Here is a 12,926-nt window from a genome sequence, read left to right on the forward strand (position 1 = left end):
GAGACTGAGACTGGGAGAACTGAGGAGACGCTGAAGGAGCGAGGAAAGAAGGGGTGACAGAACCTGTCGGTAACAATTACACCCCAACCAGCGGAGACTTCTCACTAAATGAGTTAGAATCCAATGCTCACTTTTCAATATCTCCTAGGCCCCAGGATTTATTTATTGGTTAGAAAATGGTTGCAATAATACATCAGAAATATGATACATTTTAAAGGAGATTTCCTTGTTGTATTAAAACTTCTAATAGAATTTTGGGCTTTATGCCTGGAAGACACAGTAATGATTAACCTTCTGGATTCCCCATTTTATAACTAAGAAAAATGGGTAGAGGATTTTTATAATTTTTAAAATAAATCTTTTTTTTTTTATAAAATTTTTTTTTTATGGTTGACAGCATTACGGATGTCTCCCATTCTCTACCCACTTTGCCCTGTCCCCAGGATTTTTGAGAAGCACCCTGAGTGGAACAAGGATCACTGAACTGGGGGTCCCTGGTGAGTTGGGTTATGCAGGGCAAATCACTTAGCACCAACAGGCCTCGTCCTCCTCAGCATGAATGACCCCCAATGGCCCTCCTACCTTGAAAAGTAGGTATCTTCTGTGTGTGGGACTGACTTAGTCTTACCTCCTCAGGGGACAAGCCACACTTGGCTGCCACATCGGTGATGCAGGCTTCGGTGATCAGCCCTGCCTGCGGGAAGCCGAACCCACGCAAAGCCGTGTTGGACGGCAGGTTGGTTCTGCATGCCCACCCTCGGCAGCGCAGGTTGGGGAACTTATAAGCATTATCCAGCTTCAGGAGTCCCATTTCCACCACCTGTGGAATCACAGAGCTGATGTGAGGAGACTTCGCCCTCTGTCCCTGTTGTACCATCCTGAGAGCTCAGAAATGTCCAGCCCCCTCTCCATCACACCAAACGTGCTCAAACAGATCCAGAGCTCAGCTTCAATGCATCTTTGCAGTAAAATAATATTTAGGGATTTGGATAATTTTTCTTCTGAAATCATTTTTTATTTTCATATTTTAGAGCAAATGCATTTTTCCCCCCCAGGTTTCAAACATTTCCAAAAGTCTGTGAAGCATGCATAGGCCCAAACCCCTGAACCCCTAGAATGTACTGAATATGAATAGTATCCTAGGAAACAGGGGGAAAAAATGTTTGGGCATTTGGATGAATGCATTGGTTCTCAATGAGGGGCAAGTTGGCCTTCTTTCCCCCTGGGAATGTGGCAGTGTCTGGAGACATCTTTGGTTGCTTAGGAGGGTAGCTGTGCCACAGAAATCTGCTGGGTAGAGGCCAAAATACCACCAAATACCCCACAATACACAGGACAGCCCCCACCATAAAGAACTATCCAGTCCCACGTGTCAGGAGGGCTGAGGTCTAATGCTCGCATCTGGGGAAAGAGCTGGGAGTTTCGGAAACATGGAGATGGCACACAGGTGCAGACTTAGCCAATATCTTCAGGCTCACAGTGGGGCACCAATATCATCTGGCTGTCCCTGCAAGGAGGGTCTTTATGCTTTCAGATTGAAATACAGGTGGCTACTGGAAAATTTCTAGATCAAACCGCTTTATATAACACTTCCCAGAAGGCGAGCTTGCTCCTTAAAACACTTACAAGGAGTGACTCGTCCAGGGTGGCGCCTCCATTGCCATAGTGCTCCATGTCCAGGGCCAGGATCCTGCCGTCCTTCATGAACCCCGCCTGCGGAGAGAGAACTGGCCTCTGACACCCCAACCTGGCCGTGTGGGGGGCCAGGTCTAAGTGTGCTCTGTCACTTGTGAAAAACCTTATCACATTGGATTCAGTAGTGATTTCTTGGATATGACGCCAAAAGCAGAGGCAGCAAAAGAAAAGATGGGTAAACTGGACGACATCAAAATTTAAAAATTCTATGTATCAAAGGACACAATCAACAGGGTGAAAAGACAACCCAGAGGGAGTGATAAATATTTGTCAATCGTATATGAGTTAAAGGGTTAACATTCAGGGTGTATACAGAACTAATTCAACACAACAGCAAAACAACAAACAACCCGATTAAAAAATGGACAAACTTGTTTCTTACAAAGCAAAATAATAATTATTTTCTGCTATGGAAAATTTTCTGGGACAGTTCTACGAAATTACCCTGATATGCCTAAAAATGAAGAACCTGTTGGCAAATCATTATAATTTCACATAGCACTCTTGTTATAGGAATCATTCTATTTTTAGCTCTTTTTATGGGTGGGAATAGTATGCTTATCAGATCTACTTTCATGGACTTATACACTCATATTCTTTCCCAGTTATTCCCTCTGGACTAGCCAGCACTTTTCACAAATTGTCATCTATGAGCGAAGCAGCAAAGCTCCAGTCCTACCAGCCAGTAACCAAGCAATTAGCACAAGAAAAGATTAAACAGAAGCCCAGTGAGTTGGTTTGCTCACTGTTATTTCCCATTACAGAGTAGCCATGTGCTGCCCTCCGCACTTAGGGAACGTTACGACGTGAGTAAACATACAACACGCTCCTCCCTCCCTCCTTCTACTCACTTTGTACTTCCCAAGGTAAGGGTGGCGGCCCGCCGTTATTAACATGTCTTCTCCCCGCTCCAGGACGCAGCGGACGGCACGGCCATGTCTAACACAGAAAAAAGCCAGGGATGTTGATGCCACGTAGGTATCCTCCAGGGTTTATGGAACCCCTCTTGACGGCTTGAGGGGCATGCACACTCTTGACAGAGCAGAGCTGCTCCCTGAGCCCAGGCTGTGTCCATCTCAAGTGCACACAGCCAGTCAGCTGGCTGGCGTGCACTGCTTATGGGAGGCGGGTTCAGGGGTGCTCCACAGTGTTGCTCTGGGGGTACTTCCCCCGTGCCCACAACCTCCAACAGAGGCAAAGCGTCCGAAGACCAGTTCCCAATGGAGGCGCTCCCGGAGAGGACAGGCCTGGAATCAAGGCCTTTTTGTGTCACGGGATAAAGGACCTGACCTATACTCGCAGCACAGAAAGGGAGCCTTCAGGAGGACCTGCTCAAAGCCAATTCCTATGGAAATAGGTTGAGCTTCTTGAAGGCAGATGGTAATTTAAACAAAGGTAAGCAAAACAAAAGCAGAACTTCCACTTAAGTCAAGGGAACACACACACACACACACACACACACACACACACACACACACACACAGCCTAAGTAAGCTCCACCATTTCAGGACCTGTTTCTGTCTGCTCTCCAGGTAAACACTTCAGAATTTTCACTGTGGTTTTTTATTATTTTCAGTAATTGATTCTCATTTTGGTTCTTTTAGTATGTAAGATATAAGATTTTAAAAAAATGCCGAAACCGGTTTGGCTCAGTGGTAGGGCATCGGTCTGAGGACTGAAAGGTCCCAGGTTCGATTCCGGTCAAGGGCATGTACATTGGTTGAGGGCACATCCCTAGTAGGGGGTGTGCAAGAGGCAGCTGGTCGATGTTTTTCTCTCTCATTGATGTTTCTAGCTCTCTATCCTTCTCTCCTCTTCTTTGTAAAAAAAATCAATAAAATATATATTTTTAAAAAATTGTATTAACTGGTATAGAGTCTGTGATTTTAAATAATCTTCACCCTGGTTCTTTCTCTATAATTCTGATATTGCTAATATTCAGCACACCCTCGTTTAATTTTTAGTCTACTTTGCAGATTTTCTCCACTTACTTGTTGGCTGCAAACGCGGTGATGGCTGCCAAGACTCCAGTCTTAAATGCCTTCCCCCCGAATGATCCCCCAACACGCTTCACATGACACATGACCTTGTTCACTGGGAGCTTTAAGACCGAAGCAACGATGTCCTGGGAATGATAACAGCTCTCATTAATCTAGCCTATCAGTAGCAAGGGAGGAGGGACAGCCCTTCCATGTGTTGATTCTATAATGTACATGGTACACTTAGTATAACTGCGGTTATACTGAGTAACAGGACATTTTCCAATGACCCAGGCATGTATCCATGCTCATCTAGTGGGATTTGGCCACCGTGACATTGCCATTAATATTGAGTAGTCTGTTCTGTAGCAATGAGATATTTTTGTGCTAATAATTTTTTACAAATTTTCCCCGTGAACCATACTCCAAATATCCTTCACACTGAACTCTGGGGATACGCTTCCCTTAGCAGTGAGGTTTTGCAGCCTTCCAAACCTCATTCAGGTCGGGTCTTCCCCTGCACCCTACCCCTCTCCTCTGGGAAATGCTCTTTCTCTTCTCCTGTTTGGATTACTGCTGTAGTTGGCCAGTAGGTCTTCCCTGGATGCAAGTTTGCTCTTTTCTACATCCTAATGTTTAGAGGTCATGTGATCTTCACAGCTCATTTTTATAGAGAGGGAGCCCAAAAGGGATGAAGGGAGGGGCCCAACGTCACCCAGGAAGTGGGGAGCAGAACAGGACGGGAAGGGAGTTTGCTTGACCCTTCTTAGTGTTCCACCTTCTACAGGCCCCCTTCTCCACATTCCCACATTCCCACTTGCTCCATAACAACACTGCTCTGGTAACAACACACCTGAATCAGGACCCCTCTGCTTTGTCTCCCTTACTCTCACCATGATGCTTAAACTATTCACTTCTAAGGTATATCCTTCATCCCAACTTGGGCGGTCCTTATATTATCCTTTCTGTTTTATATTCATGCTGCCTGATATATAGGCAATAAGTGTTTGCAGAAGGGGTAGGTGAGTGAGTGGATGGATGGATGGATGAGTGGTATTTGATTTTGGTGTGAAATTGCCTGGAAATGGCATATCTTCTCACCATCTAGACCACATGTGTCAAACACAAGGCCCGCGGGCCAAATCCGTCCCGCCAGGCCTTGCAATGTGGCCCGCACCGCGCTGTCATCACTGAACTCCGCTGCGTTTCCATCACAATGACAGTTTATGGCTGTTCAGTAAACCATTTGGCCCGGGATTTAGGCTGGATTTTAGATTTTGGCCCCTTCTCTGATTGAGTTCGACACCCCTAATCTAGACCAAGAGTGGGGAATGTGCGGCTCACAGGCCCTATGAGGCCCCAGAAATCATTTGGTCTGGTCCTGCCAAGGCATTAGAGATGAGTTAATGAGATGTTTGACTAAATACAGCAGGCTAATTTTTAAGTTGGTAATTTTGTATGGCCTGAGAATGATGTTATAAATATCCAAATGGCCCTTGGCAGAAAAAAAAGGTTCCCCACCTGGATCTAGACAAACCTCATTCTCAGTATAAACCCAAACTTAAGACTTCACCTCCAGGGGACTTCCTAGATGATTCTAGTTCTTAGCAGCCCCTGTTCTCTTAGTTCTTCCATATACTAATATCTAAATTAGCAGGTTTATATCAGGTTGCATTCTCATCAACACGTTTTCCTAACTGCTCCATGTGACTTTGAGGGCAGGCCTTCCTCTTTTTTCTTTTTTCTAGGTTTATTGAGAAATAATTAACATATGTCACTGTGTAAGTTTAAGGCAGAAAGCCTGATGGCTTGATTTACATATACTGTAAAATGATTACCAACTAGGTTTAGTTAACATTCATCATCTCATAGATACAATAGAAAAAAATTCCCCTCAGGAGGATAACTCTTGGGATTTACTTTCTTAACAACTTTCCTACATTATCTTTCAACAGTTTAAGTGATAGTCATCACTTCTTTTATATTCTTAACAGTGTCAAGAATATAGCAAAAAAACCCTAGCCAGTTTGGCTCAGTGGATAGAGCTTCAGCCTTTGGACCAAAGGTCTGTTTGATTCCTGTCAAGAGTCAAGGGTGCCTACCTTGGTTGCAGGCTCCTCCTCAGGGTCAAGGGCACCTACCCCAGTTGCTGGGCCCTTGTAGGGACATGTGCAGGAGGCAACCAATCAATATGTTTCTCTCACATCAATATTTCTCTGTCTTTTTCTCTCTTCCACTCTCTGAATATCAATGAAAAAATATCCTTGGGTGAGGATTAAAAAAAAAATAATAAGAGTATAGCAAAAGAGACCTGTAGACTCTCTATCATTTTACAGTTACAGGTCCACAATAGAAGGCCTCTACTCTTAAAAAAAAAAAAAAGCAACCACATGTATTTTTAAATTAATTTCAGAAAGGAAGGAAGAGGGATAGAGAGATAGAAACATCAGAGACATTAATAATGAGAGAGAATCTTTGATCAGCTGCCTCCTGTACACCCCACACTAGGGATTGAGCCTGCAACCTAGACATGTGCCCTGACTGGGAATCTAACTGTGACCTCCTGGTTCATAGCTGGAGGCTCAACCCCTGAGCCACACTGGGCAATCAGAAGGCCTCTACTCTTACAATACTAACTTAAAAGATTTAAAATCATATGGTTATTAATACACAAATGGACATTCAGTTTCTGAAATGACATTTTTATTAGTAATTGCTCTTGGTATACTTTGCTGGTAGAAACCATTTAACTACATCCTCTCCACAATGGCCCTATGATACCTGTATGCCTTTGGGATATTGTGTGGACACGTAGACATCCATTTCTTGATCCTCTCCTTTGGGAACAACAAGCATGCTTTGGGTTTCCATATAAAAATGTTCTTGACCTCCCAAATGTATTTCACCTGTAAGAGGAAAAGACACCAGAATCAAGAAGGCTATCAGATCAGATAGATAGCATCCCCCAACTGTCTTCTCATTATGGAGACAGTCTACTGGCAGTGCTTCTGTTGACAGGGCGACAGACAATAATCTTTAGCTGTCATTATACCTGCAGATTTGAAGTACAATTCTGTAGAGGAATCTGTCATATCTGCCAATACTACTGTAGTCCTAAGGAAAGGAGTCTCAAGTAGAAATACTATGACAAGGAGCCTTCTAGTTCTAAAACAAGATGGTGTAAATCTTCTTCTGTTCCTTCTGCTAACAGCCTGGACATCCTATGTAATGTCAACTATGCAAATCGACCAAATAGCAGAATGACAGGTCGCTATGACATGCACTGACCACCAGGAGGCAGATGCTCAACTCAGTAGCTGCCCTCTGATGGTCAGTGCACTCCTATAGAGGGAGCACCTCTCAACCAGAAGCCTGGCTCATGGCTGGTGATTGCAGCGGAGGTGGTGGGATCCTCTCTTGCCTCCATAGCAGCACTAAGGTCCCTTCAGGGGATGTCCAATTGCTACAGGGAGCGGGTCTAAGCTGGCAGTTGGACATCCGCCTAAGGGTCCCAGACTGCGAGAGGGTGCAGGTTGGGCTGAGGGATGCCCCTCTGGTGCACGAATATCATGCACTGGGCCAGAGGAGTTCTGATAAAACAAAAGGTTTAAATAAGATCCAGAGTCTTACAACATCATACCCCAAATGACCAGGGTACAATAAAAAAATCACTCATCCTAACAAGAATCCAACTTGAATGAGAGAAGACCATGAACAGATGCTACCTCTGAGAGGACACAGGAGGTGAAATGTTCTGATAAGGATTTTAAAGTAGCCATCATTTAAAAAAAAAAAATGCTTCAATGAGTATTGACATGAACACTTAAAGAAAATTTCAACAAAGGAACCAAAGATAAAATATACAACTGGAAATTTTAGAACTGCAACAACCAAAATATAAGAGTCTCAATGGCTGAGCTCAATAACAGAACAAAGGAATTTATCAATGAACAAAAAATATAGAACAACGGAAATTTTCCAACCTGAACCACTGAGAGAAGATGGATTGAAAAGAAAATGAACAGAACCTAAGAAACCTCTGTAACTTAAATAAAAGATAAAAGGTTTGTGTCATTGAAGTCAAGCAGGTGAAGAAGTAATAGCTGAACATTTCCCAAACTTGGTAAAAAGACACAAACCTACAGATTCCAAAAGCAGAGTAAATCCCAAAGGGGTAAACCAAAGAAATCCATGCCAAGACATCATAGTCAAACTTCTGAAAACTAAACGCAAAGAAAATACCCTGAGAGCAGAGAGAAAAAAACATTCCCTCATCTATTAGAGAAAGATACTTCAAAAGACAGCAGGTCAGTAACCATGAAGGCCAAAGGAACTGGTAACACATTTTTCTTCATGTGCTGAAAGATATGTCAGTTTTGAATTCTATATCCAGATAAAATAGACTTCAAGAATAAAAAAGAAATAAAGATATTCTCAGATGAAGGAAAACTAAGAGAATTTGTCTTCAACAGACCTATCCTAAAATAACAAATGGCTAAGGTAAGTTCTTAAAACAGACAGAAAGTGATTAAAAAAGATCTTGGAACATCAGGAAGGCAAGAGAGCAATGGAAATACTAAAGGTACAGGTAAACACAATAGACTTTCCTTTCCTCTTGAATTTTTTAAATGGTATTTGATACAGAATTACCACGTTGTCTCTTGTTATTTTCAATGTATGTAGAGAACATTTTACAGACAATTATGTTGAAAATGAGGGAGAACATATCTGGGCCAAAGGAATAAGGACTGTCCCATACCATGTCTAAGTGTGTTTGTCCAGTAAATATAATAAAGATGAAGATTCGCCACTTCATTCCATATATTAGTAACCTGTGTACTTGTCATCACTTCCAAAAATCTACAAACAGTTAACATGGATGAGAACTGATCGCTGATTGTCCAATAAAGTTATAAAACAAAAACAACATTAGTGATAAATCAAAATGGAATTTTAAGAAACTCATTAGAGGTCATGGAAAAAATTAAAAACAAAGGTTTAAAAAAAATACTCATAAAAAATTTTTAAAAAAAAACAACCACAGAGCACAACTATGACAGTCATGCTCGGGGGAGGCAAACCTTCCCCCACACCCCCCCAATCCTCACCCTGAGAAGGCTAACTCCTATTTTGTAAAACTACTGTTCGAAATTCTCTGCTATTTAGATAGTCCCTTATTCTGTAAAGTCAAGGCTGCAATTTTTAGACAGCCCCTTATTCTGAAAAAATAACTTTGCCTTCTAGCCTGCTTGAATAATGAGGAAGATAAACTTAGCTGTCAGACCTTGCAGGCAGAGACTAGATACCCCCATGCTCTGCCAGATGTTTTTTTTTTTTAATTGAATAGAACTGTGTTGTTTTCAAGGCCACAAGCTTCCAGCGAGATAACTACTAAGTACACATAGGTCTGGCTCTTTAATAAAAAGAAACGTCTGCTTGTTGCTCTGCTCAGAATTTGAAAGACGTTTTCTCTGGGCCCACCGATGTTAATAAAGTGGGACTCCAATCTCTCTAAGTGTTGCTTGGTTCTTCCAAGCTTCTGCAACAACTCAAGGATATTTTTTCCACCATTGATTTTTTTGGAGAGAATGAAAGGGGGAAGAGACAGAGAGAGAGAGAAACATCGGTGTGAAAGAGGCACATCGATTGGCTGCCTCCCGCACGCACCCTAATCAGGACCAGGGATCAAGCCTGAAACTGAGGAACCTGCCCTTAACGGGAATTGAACCCGCAGCCCTTTAGTCCAAGGGCCAATGCTTCACCCACTGAGCCAAACCAGCTACGGCAGACAGGATTTTTAAAAATTAAAAATATACCCAAATAATAGTGATTTGTAAATTGTTTGAGGAAGATTCCCAAGGAAATCTTTTGTAATAGAGTCTGGACTTCCTAGCTCATCCACAATCTGAGTAAAGAAAGACTAAAAAAGAATGGACAGGTTCTGCTTCATTTTTAAAACGCAAAAACTAAAGTGTCAAGAACTCAGGCCTTGGTTGCAATGTAAGCTTTTATCAGGGCCTATGCATTGAAAACCCCACTTGTCAGCAGGGTCCAGTTCGTGGTTTGCAATATTAATGATTACACCTATCCACTCAAAATCAATCTTGTTAAATATGCACTTCATTTAAAAATATGCAGAGCTAAAATAAATACTAGACAAGAGCCAGTTGTAGGGCGCTGCTCTGCTGCCCACCCCTCTAGCCCCACACCCTCCTCCATCCTAGGCATTGCTCTCAACACTCTAGTCTGGAAACCAATTTGTTCAACTAATCCCTGCGATAAAACTTCATTCCAGTATGGGTTTAGGAGTGATTCCTCCAGGCATATTTACATTTTAATACCCGCCCTTAAAGAAGGCAAAGCCGTCCAGATAGGAAGTTTATCTGGGCTGTGCCCAGCAGGACCGGCTAGGGGAGGTAATCTCGGTCTCGGGGCTTCAGGCCTCTCGCAAATCTAGCTACAGAGATCACCATCTCCCTCTCCAGTGGAAAGCCTGGAAAATGGGAAGAGATAAACGAGAATCTGCTTCATGCAGACGAGAGAACGTGCTAACTTCAGAATTGGAGAACTTAGGTTTGATTCCTGCTGATTGATCACACGCCTCTCTGGCCACGGCTGGCTCATTTGTGCGAGGTGCTCTTTAATGCCTGTGACCCCGGGGGTTAAGGAGGGCTGAAATCTATCTCCACAGCCGGCAAAGGCAAACAATAATATCACCCCCTTCCAGAACACAGTGTAAGACCCGATATAACCCTGCCTGCATTTTATCTTGTAAAAATACTCTTTGTTCTTGGAGCACCAATTTTCCCAAGGGGCAGATCGAGGGCTATTTTGACAATCACTTCTAATGATCTCACATTGAAACAAGTAGTCCAAATATCTTCACCCACATGATGGTTGCAGAGTGAGAAAAACAAACAAACCCAGTGAGTTAAGAGAATGAAAACTTAAAAGTCCCTTTTTTGACCTTCCTGTATCATTTGTGTACCTATTTACAGGGTGTGGTGCAGGTAGCAAGTTAAAATTCAAGTAAGAGACAGAATGAGCACATTACCTAGCTGAAATAAACAATTAAATAAGATGCCGGGACCTTCCACAAAAACATATTGTGGCACCACCAGTGGGAGAAACCCCTAAATATTGGTATATCCAAGAGGTTCACACCATGGACTCCCTATGCTAAATGCTCCGTCTTCTCCCCCAAAACAGACTCAGCCTCCAAGTGTTTGCCTCTTTATTAACCATAAGAATCACCCGAGCACTGAAAAGACTGGTCAGAAAACAGACTCCTGGGGTCCCCTGGATCCTCCAACTCTAGAATCTCGAGAAAGGGGCACAGGAACCTCCAGGCTGGTTTCATGAGCGTCTTCTAGTGAGGAAAACTGGGGAGCAAATGGGTTTGATAAATGCACGTCAGCTAAGCCAATGTGTGAGCTCAACCACAGACAACCTTTTTTAGAGAAGAGCAAAAACATCTTAACTAATAGTGATTGTCGCTCACAGTTACCGTCTCTTACTCTGTGCCAAGCACACATGTATTCTCTCTTACAATCTTCACAGTGGATCTTTGAAATCAGTATTATTTTATCCATATAGAGGCATATTTCATTTTTATTGCATTTTGCTTTATTGCTCTTAACAGATGTTTCTTCTTCGTCTTAGTCTTCTTCTTCTTTTTGTAAAGAAGAGACCTCCCACCAGCCAAAAGATTACAACTCACTTTATTGCAGTGGTCTGGAACTAAACTCACAATATCCCTGAGACCTGTGTATGCACTGGGAGGAAGGGAAGGAAGGAGAAAGGAAGGGAGAGAGCAGGAAGAAGGGGTGGCAAACTCAGAGAAAGGGGGAAAGAGAAAGAACCGGAGCTTGGGAAGTAAAAAAAAGGGGGGGAAAAGCTATCAATCCCAGACCAACTTTATCACTTAGTAGCTGTTGTATGAGGTCATGCCCCTTACCCACTCGGAGCTTCAATTCCCGGCCTGCAAGGTGTTTGTGAACAGAAATGTAACAACTATGGCCACAAGGCTGCCCCTTCATCATTTTTTCCCCAGGTAGTTTTACTGTCTGGAATTTGATCAACCACTTTATTTTTTTAAAATATTTTTATAGATTTCAGAGAGGAAGGGAGAGGGATAGAGAGATAGAAACATCAACAATGAGAAAGTCATTAATCAGCTGCCTCCTGCAAGCTCCACCCTGGGGATCGAGCCTGCAAGCCAGGCATGTGCTCTGACCCGGAATTGAACTGTGACCTCCTGGACCTCCTGGAGACCTTCTGGTTCATAGGTCACTGCTCATCCACTGAGCCACACCAGCAATCGGATCTACCACTTTAAATGCTTCATCAATATTTCCATATTCCAATTTCCTTTCAGAGTAAGTGAGCACCGCATGGGGCTGGAATGGCCAAGGCCTCCCACTGTGCCACCCAGCTGTGCTACACACACACACACACACACACACACACACACACACACACACACACCACAGAGGGGACCACGTTTATGAGTGAGGTGCCTGTTCCCCAGGAGCAATGTTAAAAGAGACACGCTTGGAAGGTTTTCAGGGTAGCTTCCCCTTCTCATCATTTCCCCCCAGACAGTTTTACCTTCAACAATGTGATCAACCACTTTAAAAGCTTCATCGATGTTTCCATATTCCAGTTTCCTTTCTGGCTCAAAGAAGGACTTGTGTTGTATAGCTTCCTAGGAAGAGAACAGAAAAGTGAGGCCGCCAGGTTGTGCTATCCAGCCCCACTCAGAAGCCAAAGCAGGGTGTGGTCTGAGTCTGGGCAGCGTCCTCCCCTTGCTCTGCCACCAGGAGCCTGCAGCACACCTGCAGAGCTGAGCTTGAGAACCGGGCTCCAGAGAGCTCCCCACAGAGCAAATACAAACGTCCTTGTTTCATGAAAAGAAAGACAGCATGCTCAGAAAAATCCTGGCACCCACTTGGTCTCAGAATGGAACTAGTAATTCCCAGGCAGAATATTCTCTTCGTTCCACAACCCACCACACACAGCCAAGGCCACACAGAGCATGGGCTGTAGGCCCAGTCAAATTATGTCTGGTTTTTCCATTTATTAGCTGTTTGACTGTGGGTCTATTACTAAACCTCTTTGAACCTCATCTGTCAAAAGGGAGGTACAGTTGTGCACACAGCTCCAGGGCAGTGGAGAGGAGTAAGTGCAATGAGGCACCTACAGAGCTCACATGGCATAATGAGCGCTCAGCCGTGAAGACACGCTAATGCT

At 43.4% G+C, this 12,926-nt stretch overlaps 1 protein-coding gene across 2 annotated transcripts in view; it reads right to left on the minus strand.

The window, feature by feature from the left end:
* LOC118709266 (aldehyde oxidase) overlaps nucleotides 1-12,926 on the minus strand; it is a 65,598-nt gene that overhangs the window by 18,277 nt on the left and 34,395 nt on the right. For both annotated transcript variants that reach the window (XM_036421205.2, XM_036421206.2), the window contains exons 20-25: nucleotides 12,285-12,381; nucleotides 6,456-6,580; nucleotides 3,687-3,820; nucleotides 2,547-2,634; nucleotides 1,627-1,713; nucleotides 629-820 (exon numbers count right to left, since the gene is read on the minus strand). In XM_036421205.2, the coding sequence (XP_036277098.1) occupies nucleotides 629-820; nucleotides 1,627-1,713; nucleotides 2,547-2,634; nucleotides 3,687-3,820; nucleotides 6,456-6,580; nucleotides 12,285-12,381 (723 nt within the window). The remainder of the gene's footprint in view (nucleotides 1-628; nucleotides 821-1,626; nucleotides 1,714-2,546; nucleotides 2,635-3,686; nucleotides 3,821-6,455; nucleotides 6,581-12,284; nucleotides 12,382-12,926) is intronic.

This window comes from Pipistrellus kuhlii, unplaced genomic scaffold, assembly GCF_014108245.1.
Source record: "Pipistrellus kuhlii isolate mPipKuh1 unplaced genomic scaffold, mPipKuh1.p scaffold_m20_p_7, whole genome shotgun sequence".
NCBI lineage: Eukaryota > Metazoa > Chordata > Mammalia > Chiroptera > Vespertilionidae > Pipistrellus > Pipistrellus kuhlii.